Source organism: Aureococcus anophagefferens (genome assembly GCF_000186865.1).
Source record: "Aureococcus anophagefferens unplaced genomic scaffold AURANscaffold_15, whole genome shotgun sequence".
Taxonomy (NCBI): Eukaryota; class Pelagophyceae; order Pelagomonadales; family Pelagomonadaceae; genus Aureococcus; species Aureococcus anophagefferens.
Genome location: NW_008705575.1, coordinates 33,011 through 45,601, shown reverse-complemented (window position 1 = coordinate 45,601; position 12,591 = coordinate 33,011). Strand labels below are relative to the sequence as shown.

Sequence of the window (12,591 nt, the reverse complement as noted above, 5' to 3'; positions counted from 1 at the left end):
CGGCGCCCTCTCCGCGTCGACGGCCGCCGGCGCGGCCGCGGCCGCCGCGGCCGCGCGGTCCGCCGCGGCCGCGGCGCCCGCGGCCGCGCCGGCGGCCGTCGCCGCGGCGAGGGCGCCGCAGGCCAGTGCCCCCGCGCACGCGAGGCGCAGCGCGCCGCCCCGGGCCTCGCGGTCCAGCGCGGCCGCCGCCGTCCGCGCGGCCGCCGCGCGGAGCGCGGCCGACACCGCTCCGAGCGCGGCGCGCGCGGCGGCCTCGCGCGCGGCCTCGGCGGCGGCGCAGGCCCGGAGCAGCGCCACGCGCTCCCCCGCGAGCCGCGCCTGGGCGCCGGACCGCGTCCGGGCCGCCTGCCGGACGTCCGCGACGTACGCGGCGTAGTGCGCCTCGTACGCGGCCCCGATGGCGGCCTGCGCCTCGCCCATGCGGCCCCCCAAATCCTCGAGCTCGAGGAGCCGCGTCTCGCGGAAGTTCGCCGCGTCGCCCTGGAGCTGGTCCAGGCGCCGCGCCGCGAGCTCCAGGGGCACGTAGGGCTCGCGCGGCGCCGGCGGCTCGGCCTTCTTACCCACGCGCGGCGCCTCGTCGCCGAAGGACGCGCCAAGCGGCGCCGCGGACCGCGCCCCGGACGGCGCCGCCGGGGCCTTGTGTTTGGGCTTCGGCCAGAGGCCCATGGCTAGCGCATCCCTTTCACGCGCTGCCCATCGGTGCCGGGCAAAAACTGCAATACGGTGCAGGGCAAGGTGCGGGTATAGTGACTTTTTATACCTAAAATTTACGTTTCGCAGCCTAGACCTCGTCGTCGCGCGCGAGGCGGCGGCGCCCGTGTTCGGCGCCCCGCGCCGCCCGCGCCCGGGCCGCGCGCGCCTTGGAGACGAGGATGCCGCAGCCCGCGTTGCGCGCGGCCGTCGCGTGGAATTTCGCGTCGCGGCCGCCGGCGTCGCGCGCGTCCGGGTCCGCGCCGCCGTCGAGGAGCACCTCGACGACGGCGCCGAAGCCCTTGGCCGCGGCGACGCGGAGCGGCGCGTCGCCGCTGCGGCCGTGCGGCAGGTCCGGGTCCGCGCCCGCGCGGAGCAGGAGCTTCGCCGCGGCCGCGGCGCCGCGCGCCGCGGCGACGTCCAACGCCCGCGCGCCGTCGGCGCCGCGCAGGTCCGGCGACCTGGCGACGCGGAGCCAGGCCTCGAGGGGCCGGGGCGCGTCGCGCGCGACCGCGTCGCGCACGGCCGGCGGGAACGCGGCGCCGTCCGGCGCGGCGGCGCCGGCGGCGCCGGCGCGCGAGCGCCGCGCCGCAGCACCCGAGGGCGACGAGCGACGCCGCGTCGCCGGCGACGCGCCGCCAGAGGCTCCGGAGCTTGCGCGCATGGACGTAGCGGTCGCCGCGGCGCTCCCGGCCCGCGCCGCGCGCGGCGCGCGGCGCGGCGTCGCGCGGCGTCGCGACGGCGCGGCGCCGCGCGCGGGGCTCGGGCCGCCGGAGCTCCTCGGCCATGGCGCGCCAGTCGCCGGGCTCGTCGTCGTCGTCGCCGCGGCCGCGCGGCGCGGGCGCGGCCGTCGCGCCGCGCGGCGCGGAGGCGGGGTGGACGTCCCCCTGCTCGCCGGCGTCGCCGAGGTCCGCGGGCGGGCGCCGGTCCGGCGCCCGGTCCAGGGGCACGTAGCCGTCCGGGTTCTGCTCGTGGTACCACTCCGGCCGCCCCTTGGGGCGGTAGTGCGCGAACAAATTCACGTAGCCCTCGCCTCGGAAGGGCTCGGGCCGGCCGTGGAGGCACTTCGCCGACTCGTAGAAGACGATCTCGCCCGGCCGCTGGGGCACGTCGACGAACTCGCCGCTCTCCAGGTCCTTGATGTGGAGCATCCAGGGCTCGTCGACGCCGTACTGGGCGACGTTGACGATGACGGACGCCGCGTGCGTCGACTCGCGGTCGACGTGCGGTAGCAACCGCGACCCCCGGGGGTAGGACCGGATGCCGTAGAGGTCCGTCTTCTCGAGCTCGACGGCCCCGCCGAGCCAGGCCTCGACGAGCACCTGGATCGCGTCGTGCCACCGGCCCTTCAGCCCGAAGGGCAGGTAGCACATCGACGGCGGCGCCTCCCACCAGTTCACGTACGCTCCTTTCCCGTCCCACTCCTCGAAGGAGAGCGCGTGGCGGTTGTTGAACCAGTACGTCGCCACGTCGGCCCACAAGTCGTCGGGCAGGCTCGCCTTCTCGAAGCCGTGGCGCGTCCAGGACCGCTTGACTTTATCGGAGCGCCGCTCCTCGTACCGCAACGTGCTCTCGGTCTTCGCGGCCCAGTAGTCCTCGGCCTCGTCGCTCGTCGCGCGCGGCCGCGGCGACAGCACGTGGACGGCGTCGTGGGCGACGGCGAAGGACGCGACGTCCGCGCCCGTCGCCGCGTCGACCGCGACGAACTCGTGGCCTAGCAGCGCGGTCCGCCAGTGCGTGTGGCTCTCGCCCGCGATGAGGTCCGCCTGCCAGACGCGCTCCCGCGTCTCCGGCGCGACCCAGTAGAGCGTCGCCGGGTCGCCGTAGGTGAGCCAGCCCACCTCGGCGTGCGCGCAGTCGCGCGCGAACCAGTCGGCGAGCGCCTCGGACGCTTCGCGCCCGCCGTGGCGCCGGAGCGTCGCCGCGGCGCCGGCCAGCGCGACGGGCGCGCCCACCGCGAGGCAGACGACCTCGCAGGCCTCGCCGATGCCGAGGATCGTCGCCGCGGCGCCGCTCGCGAGGGCGCCGGACCGCGCCGCGAGGACCTCGTCGAGGAAGGTCTGCTCGGCGTCGCAGCCGTCGCCCGTGACGGCCCAGTTCGCCGCGAGGCGGCCGTGCGCGCCGTCCGTCGGGAAGTCGGCGATCGCGGAGAACCGCGGCCAGGCGTTCTCTGCGGCGCAACCAGCGATGGCCGCCACGGCGACCAGGCGTCGATGCGCCATCACTCCTGCGTGTGGCAATTTTATGTGCAAGCAGTGGGAAACAACATCGGCGTTTCGGTCCAAGGGGTCAAGCATGGCGGAGATCGAGGGGCTGGTCCGCGCCTTGCGCGAGGGCGACGACGCAGCGAAGGCGTGGGCTGCGCGGGCGCTGGGCGACCTCGCGTTCGCGTACGCCAACGACGCCAACGCAGCGAAGGCGTGGGCTGCGCGGGCGCTGGGCGACCTCGCGTACGCCAACGACGCCAACCGGGTCCTCATCGCCGAGGCCGGCGGCGTCCCGCCGCTCGTCCACCTCCTGCGCGTCGGCAGCGCCGAGGTCAAATCTGCGGCCGCGATGGCGTTGGCGAACGTCGCGTTGGACGCCAACAACCAGGTCCTGGTCGTCGAGGCCGGCGGCATCGCGGCGCTCGTCAAGGTCCTGCGCGACGGAGGCCCGTTCGCCGAATTGCAGGCCGCGGGGGCGCTGTTCTGCCTCGCGCGCAACAACGACGCCAACGCCGTCGCGATCGCGGTGGCCGTCGGCTTCGACGCGCTCGTCGAGCTCGCGCGCGGCGGCCGCGTGACCGTCAACAACCGGTCGGTTATGCGGAATGCGGGCGTCGCCGCCAAGCGCAAGGCCGCGCTGGTCGTCGCCAAGCTGCTCCGCGACCGCGTCCCGGAATTCAAATCGGCCCCGGGCGACATCAAGGCCGCCATCGCGTCGTTTCTCTAGGACGCATCGCTAAAAAGCGCCGGAAGAAAGACAGGTACTAATTTTTAAATCATGCCATTGTCTTAACTCGAGCCTGTGAGAGGGGCGTGCTCGCGCTACATGGAGACCGCGGCGGCGAGCCCGTCGCGCACGTTGTCCGCGTGGCCCCCGTTGTGGGCGCGCGGGAAGCCGAGCGCGCGCAGGATGGCCGCGGCGCGGGCGCCGCGGCCCCGCGCGACGCCCGGGTGCGCGCAGTGCGCGACGAACGTCGCCGTCGCCGCGTCGAGGTCCCCCAGGCGCACGCCCGCGTCTTCGAGCTTGGCGCGGAACTCGTCGGCGAGGGTCTCGTGCGCGCTCTGCGGCTGGCCGTCGACGTTCAGCGGCGCGTGGACGGACCCGTCGACGGGCTCGCCGCCGACGTGTTCGGCGCGCTCCTTCTCCGAGCGCACGTCGAGGACGACGACGCCGCGCGCGGCGTCCTCGGCCCCGGCGGCGAAGAGCGCGCCGAGGGCCGCGGGGTCGAGGGGCGCGGCCGTGTCGTCGAGGTGGCGCCGGACGGCCGCGGCGACCTCGGAGTAGCGCGCCGCGAGGTAGGGCGACTGGTCGCGGACGAGGAGCGTGAACTTGAAGAGCTCGTCGACGACGTCGACGACGCGGTCGCGCGCAGGGCCCGGCTTGAGCGCGCCGCCGGCGAACTCCGCGTGGCAGCGGGGGATCGACGCCTGGTTCGGCACGACGACGCAGCGCATCCAGCGCCCGAGGACGCGGAGCGCGCAGACCGTGTTGAACGACTGGGACCCGCCCTCGACCTGCATGACCGCGAGCGTCTTCCCCTGCGTCGGCCGGACCGCGCCCTCGCTCAGCGGCATCCAGTCGACCTGGTTCTTGAAGACGGCGCTGAACGTGCCGTGGACCTCGGGGCTGCACCAGACCATGCCCTCGCACCAGCGCACCAGCGCCCGGAGCTCGAGGACCTTGGCGTCGTCGCCGCCCGCGTCCTGGGAGAAGAGGGGCAGGCCCGCGGGGTCGAAGACCCTGGCCGCGGCGCCGTACTTGGCGAGCTGGCGCGCCGCCTCGAGAGCGAGGAGCCGCGAGTAGCTCGCCGCGCGGAGGCTCCCGTAGAGCACGAGGAACCGCGGCGGCCGCGTCGACATCGCCGTCGCCAGCGCCGCCACCGTCGCCTCCACGGCGCCGCGGCACGCCTCGCTCGACCCGCCGGCGAACTCGAGCGTGCCCGTCGGACAGCAGCTCACGTGCGGCGCCCCGCCGAGCTCTTGTAACGTGGAGGCCCGCAACGCCGCCGCGAGGACGCCGTCCGAATCGGCACCGTCCCAGGGATTCGCCTTGGTCAAGCCCGCCTCGTCGGCATAATTCACGCTCGCCATCGTCGTCCAAAATTTTGTGGCGAGATTTCAGCGATCCGAAATGAGCACATATCGCGGAAAGCGCGGGGCTTACGGCCACGCGGGCAGGAAAAGGGGCGCGCCCTAGAGGCGGCGGCGCTTGCGCTTGTCGCGCTTGAGCTGCTCCTTGGGCGCGCCGCGCGTCCGCTTCTTGAGCCCGTTGGTCCGCGCCTTCTTCTTCTGGACCATGAGGTAGTTCTTCGTGCGCCGCTTCTCCGTGTTCGTCTTGCCGCCCGCGTGGGTCTTGAGCTGGTACTGCTCGCGGTCGAGGACGTTCTGGGCCTTGCGCTCCTCGACGGACGTCTTCCGCTTGACCGCGTCGGGCAAAATGTCGTTCGACTGTAGGAAGCCCTGGCCCGACGCGCCCGCGCGGCCGCCGGCGGCGCGGAGCTCCGCCGCGCGCGCCTTGAGCAGGCGGATGCGCGCGAAGTCGTCGTCGGAGAAGATGCGGTGGCCCGGCGGCGGCGCGGCCGCCGCCGCGGCCTCGGCCGCGGTCTCGGGCGCGTCGAACCGCACCTTCTTCGCCGCCGGCGCCGCCGCCTCGCCGTCGTCGGACGCGTCCTGCCAGCCCTCGTCGCCGTCCTCGCCGTCGTCGTCGTCGTCCGACGCCTCCTCCCAGCCGCCCTCGCCGTCGTCCTCGTCGTCCTCCTCGCCGTCGTCCTCGTCCTCGCCCGCCTCCTCGTCGTCGCCGTCGTCGTCGCCGTCGTCGTCCTCCACCTCCTCCTCCTCGTCGTCGTCATCCGCGCCGTCCTCCTCCGCGCCGCCGTCGTCGTCGTCGACGTCGACCCAGCCGGCGCCGTCGTCGTCCTTGACCCCCTCGCCGACGCCGTCGCACTCGCGGACCGCGTCGTCAAAGTCCTCCGGTAGGTCGCCGCGCTCGTAGGCCCGCAGGAGCTCCTCGCCCTCGACGGCCGTCGCCGCCGTCGCCGCGCCGTATTTCGCCGGCTCGCGCGTCGACGCCGCGTGCGCGCGGCCCCGGTCCTTCTTGTGGAGCAGCGCGGGGTAGTGCTCGCGGACGACGTTGATCCAGCCGCGCGCGGCGACGACGACGGACCGGTCGCGGTGCTTCGCGTGGGCCGCGAGGTCGCGGACGAAGCCCAGCATCTCCGGCTCGTCCAACAGCGCCGGGCAGCGGCCCGCGACCTCGCGGAGCGCGTTGATGCCGAGCGCCATGGCCTCGGGCGCGTTCCGCTCGCTCACGAACGCGTCGGCGATCTTCCGCGCGGCCGCGACGAGCTCGTCCGGCGGCACGAGGTCGTGGCAGGCCTGGGCGAAGACGGCCAGCAGCTTCGGCGCGTCCTTCTGGTGCGCCGTGAGGTAGCGCTGCACGTAGGAGTAGAACGGCAGCAGCGCGAGCTTGTGCGCGCACGCGACGCGCGAAATCAAATCCATCATGGCCACGCGGATCTCGAACTTGTCCTTCTGCGCCCGGAGCCGCGCCAGCAGCCGCTCGCAGAGCTTGTGGGGGTCGTCGAGGAGCGCGATCGCGGGGAACACGGGCTTGCTGTCGCCGCGGGTCCGGTCCGTCGCGTCGCGCGCGAGCTTCTTCACGCGCTTGAGCTGCTTCTTCGTGTCGCGCTCGCGCTTCCGCGTCTTCTTCGAGTGCTTGTGGACGTCGACGTCGCGCCGGCCCTTTTTTATCGCGTCGGACGCCTTGCCCGCGTCGCGCGCGTCCTCGTCGTCCGAATCCAGCTCGTCGAGCACGGGCGACTGCTCGATGCCCAGGAAGAAGTGGATGGCCGTGCACGCGAGCTTGCTCCGGTCGTCGACGCACGCGCGGCCCACGCAGTTCACCGTGGGCGCGCACGTCCAGACGCCGCGGCCGTACAGGTCGACGACGGCGTCGAGCGCGACCTTGGCCGACTTGTCGCTGCCCTCGCGGGAGGCGTCGCCGCAGTGGAAGAAGAGGCAGCGCTGGAACTTCTTCATCAACGCCTGCTGCGACCCCTTGGACTCGCCGCCGCCGCGCGCGCAGCGGCGGACGTCGTTGACGACGTGCGTCCGGAGCTCGTCGCGGAGCGCGCGGTCGCGCACGCGCCGGATCAGCTCGAAGCAGAGCTCGAGCAGCTCCACGGGGTCGAGGAGGCCCTTGGACCGCGCTAAAACGCACGCCTGCACGAGGCTCAGGCGGAGCTCGGGCGCGAGGCCCACGCAGCGGTCCTTGAGGAGGCGGCAGAGCTGGGGCCCGAAGCGCTGCGCGGCGAAGTCGTAGTGCTTGCACGTGTGGCTCACGAACGTCGCGAGCTCGGCGAGCCGCTTCTCGTCGCCGTCCTTGGCGAGGCGGCCGGGCGCGGCCTCGCCCTCCGCGGACCGGAGCTTGAAGACCTCGAGCTCGCTGAGGTACTGGCGCCAGATGGCCTCGAACTCCTCCTTGTACGCCGGCGGGTCGCGCTTGAGCAGGTTCTGCAGCACGGGCAGCGTGTGCTGGCGGACCTTCATGCTGGCTGCGGCGGCTGTGGCCGCGCGGACGACGAGTTCTCGGCGACGCGGCGGCGCTGGCCGACGCGACCAGGCCCGGCGACGAAGCTGACGGCTGGTGGTCGTCGGCGGGGACGTGGGCGGCCTCGCGCGACGCGAACACCGCCGACGAGATGGGCGATGCTGGCCGATGATGCACGGCGCCGAAGCCGTCGAAGCCGTCCGCCCTCATCGATTGCAGTGTGTGCCACCAAGCACTGCGTCACGTCGCCGCGCCCGCGCGCACAGGCCCGCGCACCTTCCAAACCACTCCCGCGCATGAGTCCTTGGCGCGCCCTGGCGATGCTCGCTGCCGTCGCGCGCGGGCTGCGGCCGTCGGCCCGCCCGAGCTTCCGGCGCGGCCGCACGATCACCATGGGCCTGAAGACGGGCATCGTCGGCCTGCCCAACGTGGGCAAGAGCACGCTCTTCAACGCGCTGACGGAGGACGTCAACGCCGAGGCGGCGAACTACCCCTTCTGCACCATCGAGCCCAACGTGGGCGTCGTGTCGGTCCCCGACGCGCGATTGGCCGCGCTCTCGGACATCCACGACTCCGAGAAGACGGTCGCGACGAGCCTCGAGTTCGTCGACATCGCCGGCCTGGTCAAGGGCGCGTCCAAGGGCGAGGGCCTGGGGAACCAGTTCCTCGCGAACATCCGCGAGTGCGACGCGATCGTCCACGTCGTCCGCTGCTTCGACGACGAGAACGTGATCCCCGGGGCCGAAATCAAAGCCCCAACCCGAATTCAATGTGAGATTATGCGACCGCTTCGACGCAAGCCCTTCGGTTCTGCTTCGAGAACTCGACGAGAGCGATCGAGTCGTCCAAAAATCAGCCGAATCGACTTCGATTCGACCGAGCTCGAGAGGTTTGAAGTTTTGGCTGGAATAGCCCAACCAGTGGTCGATTCCCACACAGGTGATCCACGTCGACGGGTCCATCGACCCCCTGCGCGACGTCGACGTCATCGAGCTCGAGCTCGCGTTGAGCGACCTGGCCCAGGTCGAGAAGCGCCGGGAGCGCGCGGGCAAGGACGCGAAGACGGGCAAGGCGCCGCCCTGTGTGCAAATCAAATCTTCAACCCGACTTCAATGTGCGCGTATTCGAATGTTTTGACACGAGCACTTCCGCCGTGCTTCGAGAACTCGCTGATAGCAATCGATTCGTCCAAAAATCAGCCGAATCGACTTCGATTTGACCGAGCTAGAGAATTCTGAAGTTTGGCCCCGACGTCCCAGCTCACTGGTTGATTTGCACACAGGCGCCGCCGGAGGAGATCCCCGCGCTCGACAAATTGGCCGCGGCGCTCGACGAGGGCACGCAGGCGCGCGACGTCGCCCTCGAGGACAAGGAGCTCGAGGCCGTCAAGGGGTTGAACCTGTTGACCATCAAGCCCGTCATCTACGCGTGCAACGTCGCCGACGACGATCTGGCCGAGGGCAACGCGATGGTCGAGAAGGTCCGCGCGAAAGCCGCGGAGACGGGCGAGACCGTCGTCGTCGTGTCGGCGCAGGTCGAGTCGGAGCTCGTCACGCTCGAGGCCGAGGACCGCGACGAGTTCCTCGACGCGCTCGGCGTGTCGCTCGAGGCCTGCGGCCTCCGCGCGCTCGTCCGCTCCGCGTACGACGCTTTGGGCCTCATCACCTACTACACGTCGGGCCCGACGGAGACGCGCGCCTGGACCATCGTCGACGGCTGGCGCGCGCCCCAGGCCGCGGGCGTCATCCACGGCGACTTCGAGCGCGGCTTCATCAAGGCGGAGACCGTCGCCTACGACGCGCTCGTCGCCGCGGGCGACGAGAAGGTCGCCAAGGAGCAGGGCCTCGTGCGCGCCGAGGGCAAGGAGTACGTCGTCAAGGACGGCGACGTCATGCTCTTCCGCTTCAACGTCTAAGCAAGGAGATAGGGTGTTTAGGCGATGACGCTGCCGTCGTCGCTGTCGTCGATCTCGACGACGTCCCGCGCGTCGGGCGGCGCGCGCCGCGGCCGCTCGCCGTCGCCGTCGTCCGGCCGCGGCCGCTTGCCCCGGAAGAAGGCCTCGAGGTCCTCGGTCGTCGCCGCCGGCGCCGGCGCGGCCGCGGCGCCGCGCTTCCGGCCCCGCGGCGACGACCGTTTGGGCTCCGGCGCCGCGTCGCGCCGCGCGGCCGCGCGGTCGGCCTCGGCGAGGTCGCGCGCGAGCTTCTCGTCGGCGGCGCGCTGCGCGTCGGCCCGCTCCTTCGCCTCCCGCGCCGCCCGCTCCTCCGCGGCGTACTCCGCGAGCAGCGCCTTCGTCGCGTCGTCGGGCTCGTCGTCGGCCGGCGCCGGCGGCGGCCCGCCCCCCGCGAACGACGCGACGAGCGCCAGGGACGCGGCCTCGTCGTCCTCCTCCGCCCGCCGCCTCATGTACGCTTGATCCACGCAGGCGAGGGCGAGCTCGCCCTGGCCCGGCGCGCGCCGCACGGGCTCGCTCGGCCGCGCCGTCGCCCGCTCGCGCGCCGCGTGCGCGCGGAGCCGGTCCGCGCCGTCGACGACGACGGTCATGGACCGCGTGATGCGCACCTTCGTGCGGCACACGGGGCACATGTTGCTGTACTCGGACATGTTCTTCTCGAGGCAGGCCCGGCAGTAGAGGACGTCGCAGGTCGTGCAGGGGTTGAAAATCACGGCGCTCGCCGGGTCCTCCAGCAGGTTGTCCTTGCAGATGGCGCACTCGACCTCGACCTCGTCGGCCTCGGCCATGGTTCCGCGGCGCGCGCGCGTCGCCCGCAGAGCCTGGGCCACGCCGAGGAGGCCTCCGACGACGCTTCCTGCTCCAAAACTTCACCAAACTGAAGTTGAAGGCGCAGGTTGCTCGGGCGTCCCCCTTACTCCTCACGCGCCGAGGAAGGCCGCGAAGACGTCGCGGCCCCGCTTCGCGTCGTCGTGGCCCATGTGGAACCGCGCGTCGACGACGGCGGCGTCGTCGGAGATGGGCGCGAGGAACGGCAGGTCGCGGCGGAACATGCGGTGGTGGAGCACGAGGCGCGGGCAGGCGTCGACGGGCCGCGGCGTGGGCTTCGGGTCCTGCACCGACGCGTCGACGTAGAGCCCGCCGTCGACGCGCGACCGGTGGAAGGCGAAGGGCGGCCGCGCGCCGTACGCAAAGGGCACCTGGGCAGCAAAAGGGTGCGAAATTCCCAACTTCAAAGGCTCCTATCTCGGTCGTTTTCCGCTCGTTTCGGCTGATTTTTGGACGAGCGATCATCTCTCGGAACGGCCTCGAAGCGTGGGTGCTATTTCCGAAACGCGCGCGCGCGGAACACTCACGTTGAAGCGACGTTGAATCACCCTTGTGCTGCCCTGAAGGGCACGAAGCTCGAGGCGATCATGTCGTCGACGAGGTCCGCGTTCGACGCGAACGCCGACCGCTTTTTGGGCGTCACGCCGCGCAACGTGACCTCGCTCAGGGACACGTGGAGCCGGCCCGACGCGGTAGCGTGCGCCGCCGGCGCCACGTCGTCGAGGTACGCGAGGAACGCGTCGAACACTCTATCGTTCCATCGGAACAACGGGCCGCCGTCCGCGCGGACGCGCGCCACGAGCGCGAGGTGCGCGTCCTCGTGGAGCGCGCGCGCGGAGACGCCCGTCGCGAGGAGCAGCGCCCCAAAGGTCCCGGCGGAGGCGCCGCCGACGGCGCAAACCTCGGTACGCAGGGCGTCGCCGAAGTCGTCCTGCATGGCGGCGACGACGCCGAGCATGTAGGGGAACATGCCCGCGCAGCCCGCGCAGGCGAGCTGCTTCCCCGGCGGCGCCGCGCTGCCCAGGCGGCGGCTCAGCATCGGCGGTGGGCTGCGTGCGACACGGGTGAGCATCATCGTTCAGAACTTGATAACCCCGAAAATGCACTTGATGTTCAACGGCGGCCTTGGCTTCACACTTCAGCTTAGGCCGCCGGGAAAGGAACCCCGCCTAAGGCTTCAAGGAAAGTAGACTTCAGACATGCTTAGGGGACCCCGCCGCGGAGCAGCTCCGCGCGGAGGAGCGTCGGCGCGTCGTCGCCGTCGCGCCGCGCGAGGAGGAGCACGTGGGGCCGGTCCGACGAGAGGCCCCGGAGGGTCCGGTAGCGCGCGGCGAGGGTCGCGTCGTCCGGGTCGTCGGAGCCGAGGAACGCGGCGGCGACGGGCGGCGCCGCGCGGCACTCGAGGCTCGCGCCGTCGGCGCCGTCGACGCGGAACGTGAGGCCGCCACGGCGGACCTCCCGGGCCACGTCCGCGTCGTCTGCCGCCGCGAGGTCGTCGCGGGACCGCTTGCCGAGGATCGCGCCGAGGGCGCCGGAGACGAAGAGCGCGTTCGCGGGCCGCCGGAGCGCGTCGACGGCCTCGGCGACGGAGCACGCCGTCGCCGCCGTCGCGCCGCGCGGCGCCGCGGGCTCCGGCGGCGCCGCGGGCGCCGCCGCCGGCCGGGCGGCCGCGGCGCGGAGCGCCGCGACGTCGCGCGCGTAGGCCTGGACGGCCCAGGCGACCGCGCGGCCGACGTGGCCGCCCGGCGGCGCCGCGGCGCCGGCCGCGAAGCGCCACCGCACGCGCGCCGCGGACCGGCACTGGCACGCGAGCCCCGCGCCGTCGCGCGCCGCGTCGCGCACGTCGACGCTCACGACGTCGAGCCGCGCGACGGTCGTCGCCGTTGCTTCGGCGGCGGCGCCCCAGAAGACGCAGGTGACGGCGTGCGTCCCGTCGCGGAGCTCGAGCTCGAGGCGGCGCTTCAGTTGCTTCGCGGTCATCTCGTCGCGGATGCTGAGCACGACGCCGCAGACGTTGACGCAGGCGTGCGGCTCGTCCCAGACGCGGGCCAGCGGGTAGGCCATGGGGCGCGCGCGCGCGACGGGCGGGAACGTTCTCGCGGCCCCAAGTGAAAGCGTCGCTGTTTTCCACAAGAAGCCGGCTCCTCTGGCTCAATCCAGCTCCGGCCGCCGACGCTGGGCCGTGCTCATCGGGCTCTCCCGGCCGCGACCGACGCGCCGGGCCGACCCCGAGCAACAATATGGCGAACGCCCTCGACGACGCCCTCGCGGACAGCTATATGAAGCGCGACGTCTCCGAGGAGGGCGTCGGCGCCGTCCTGCAGCAGACGGCCTTCTCCGTGGGCTGGCAGGTGCCCGGTCTCCGC

The 12,591-nt window shown here is 73.0% G+C and overlaps 3 protein-coding genes across 3 annotated transcripts; 1 reads left to right on the top strand and 2 right to left on the bottom strand.

Annotated features, from left to right (window-relative positions):
- Positions 1 to 4,172: 4,172 nt before the first annotated feature.
- Positions 4,173 to 4,769, bottom strand: AURANDRAFT_14491 (hypothetical protein; the record flags this gene model as incomplete). The annotated part of the gene is made up of 1 exon (XM_009040412.1): positions 4,173 to 4,769. A coding segment is annotated over one exon (597 nt), but the record flags the coding sequence as incomplete, so codon positions are not given.
- An 840-nt stretch (positions 4,770 to 5,609) lies between these two features.
- On the bottom strand, positions 5,610 to 7,445 carry AURANDRAFT_29008 (hypothetical protein; the record flags this gene model as incomplete). Its single annotated transcript, XM_009040411.1, has 2 exons — positions 5,610 to 5,813; positions 5,850 to 7,445. Coding segments are annotated over 2 exons (1,800 nt in total), but the record flags the coding sequence as incomplete, so codon positions are not given.
- Positions 7,446 to 7,680: 235 nt separating this feature from the next.
- On the top strand, positions 7,681 to 9,375 carry AURANDRAFT_54165 (hypothetical protein; the record flags this gene model as incomplete). Its single annotated transcript, XM_009040582.1, has 3 exons — positions 7,681 to 8,174; positions 8,386 to 8,529; positions 8,741 to 9,375. The coding sequence occupies 3 exons, from the start codon at positions 7,743 to 7,745 to the stop codon at positions 9,359 to 9,361; spliced, it is 1,197 nt and encodes a 398-aa protein (XP_009038830.1).
- Between the last annotated feature and the right edge of the window lie 3,216 nt (positions 9,376 to 12,591).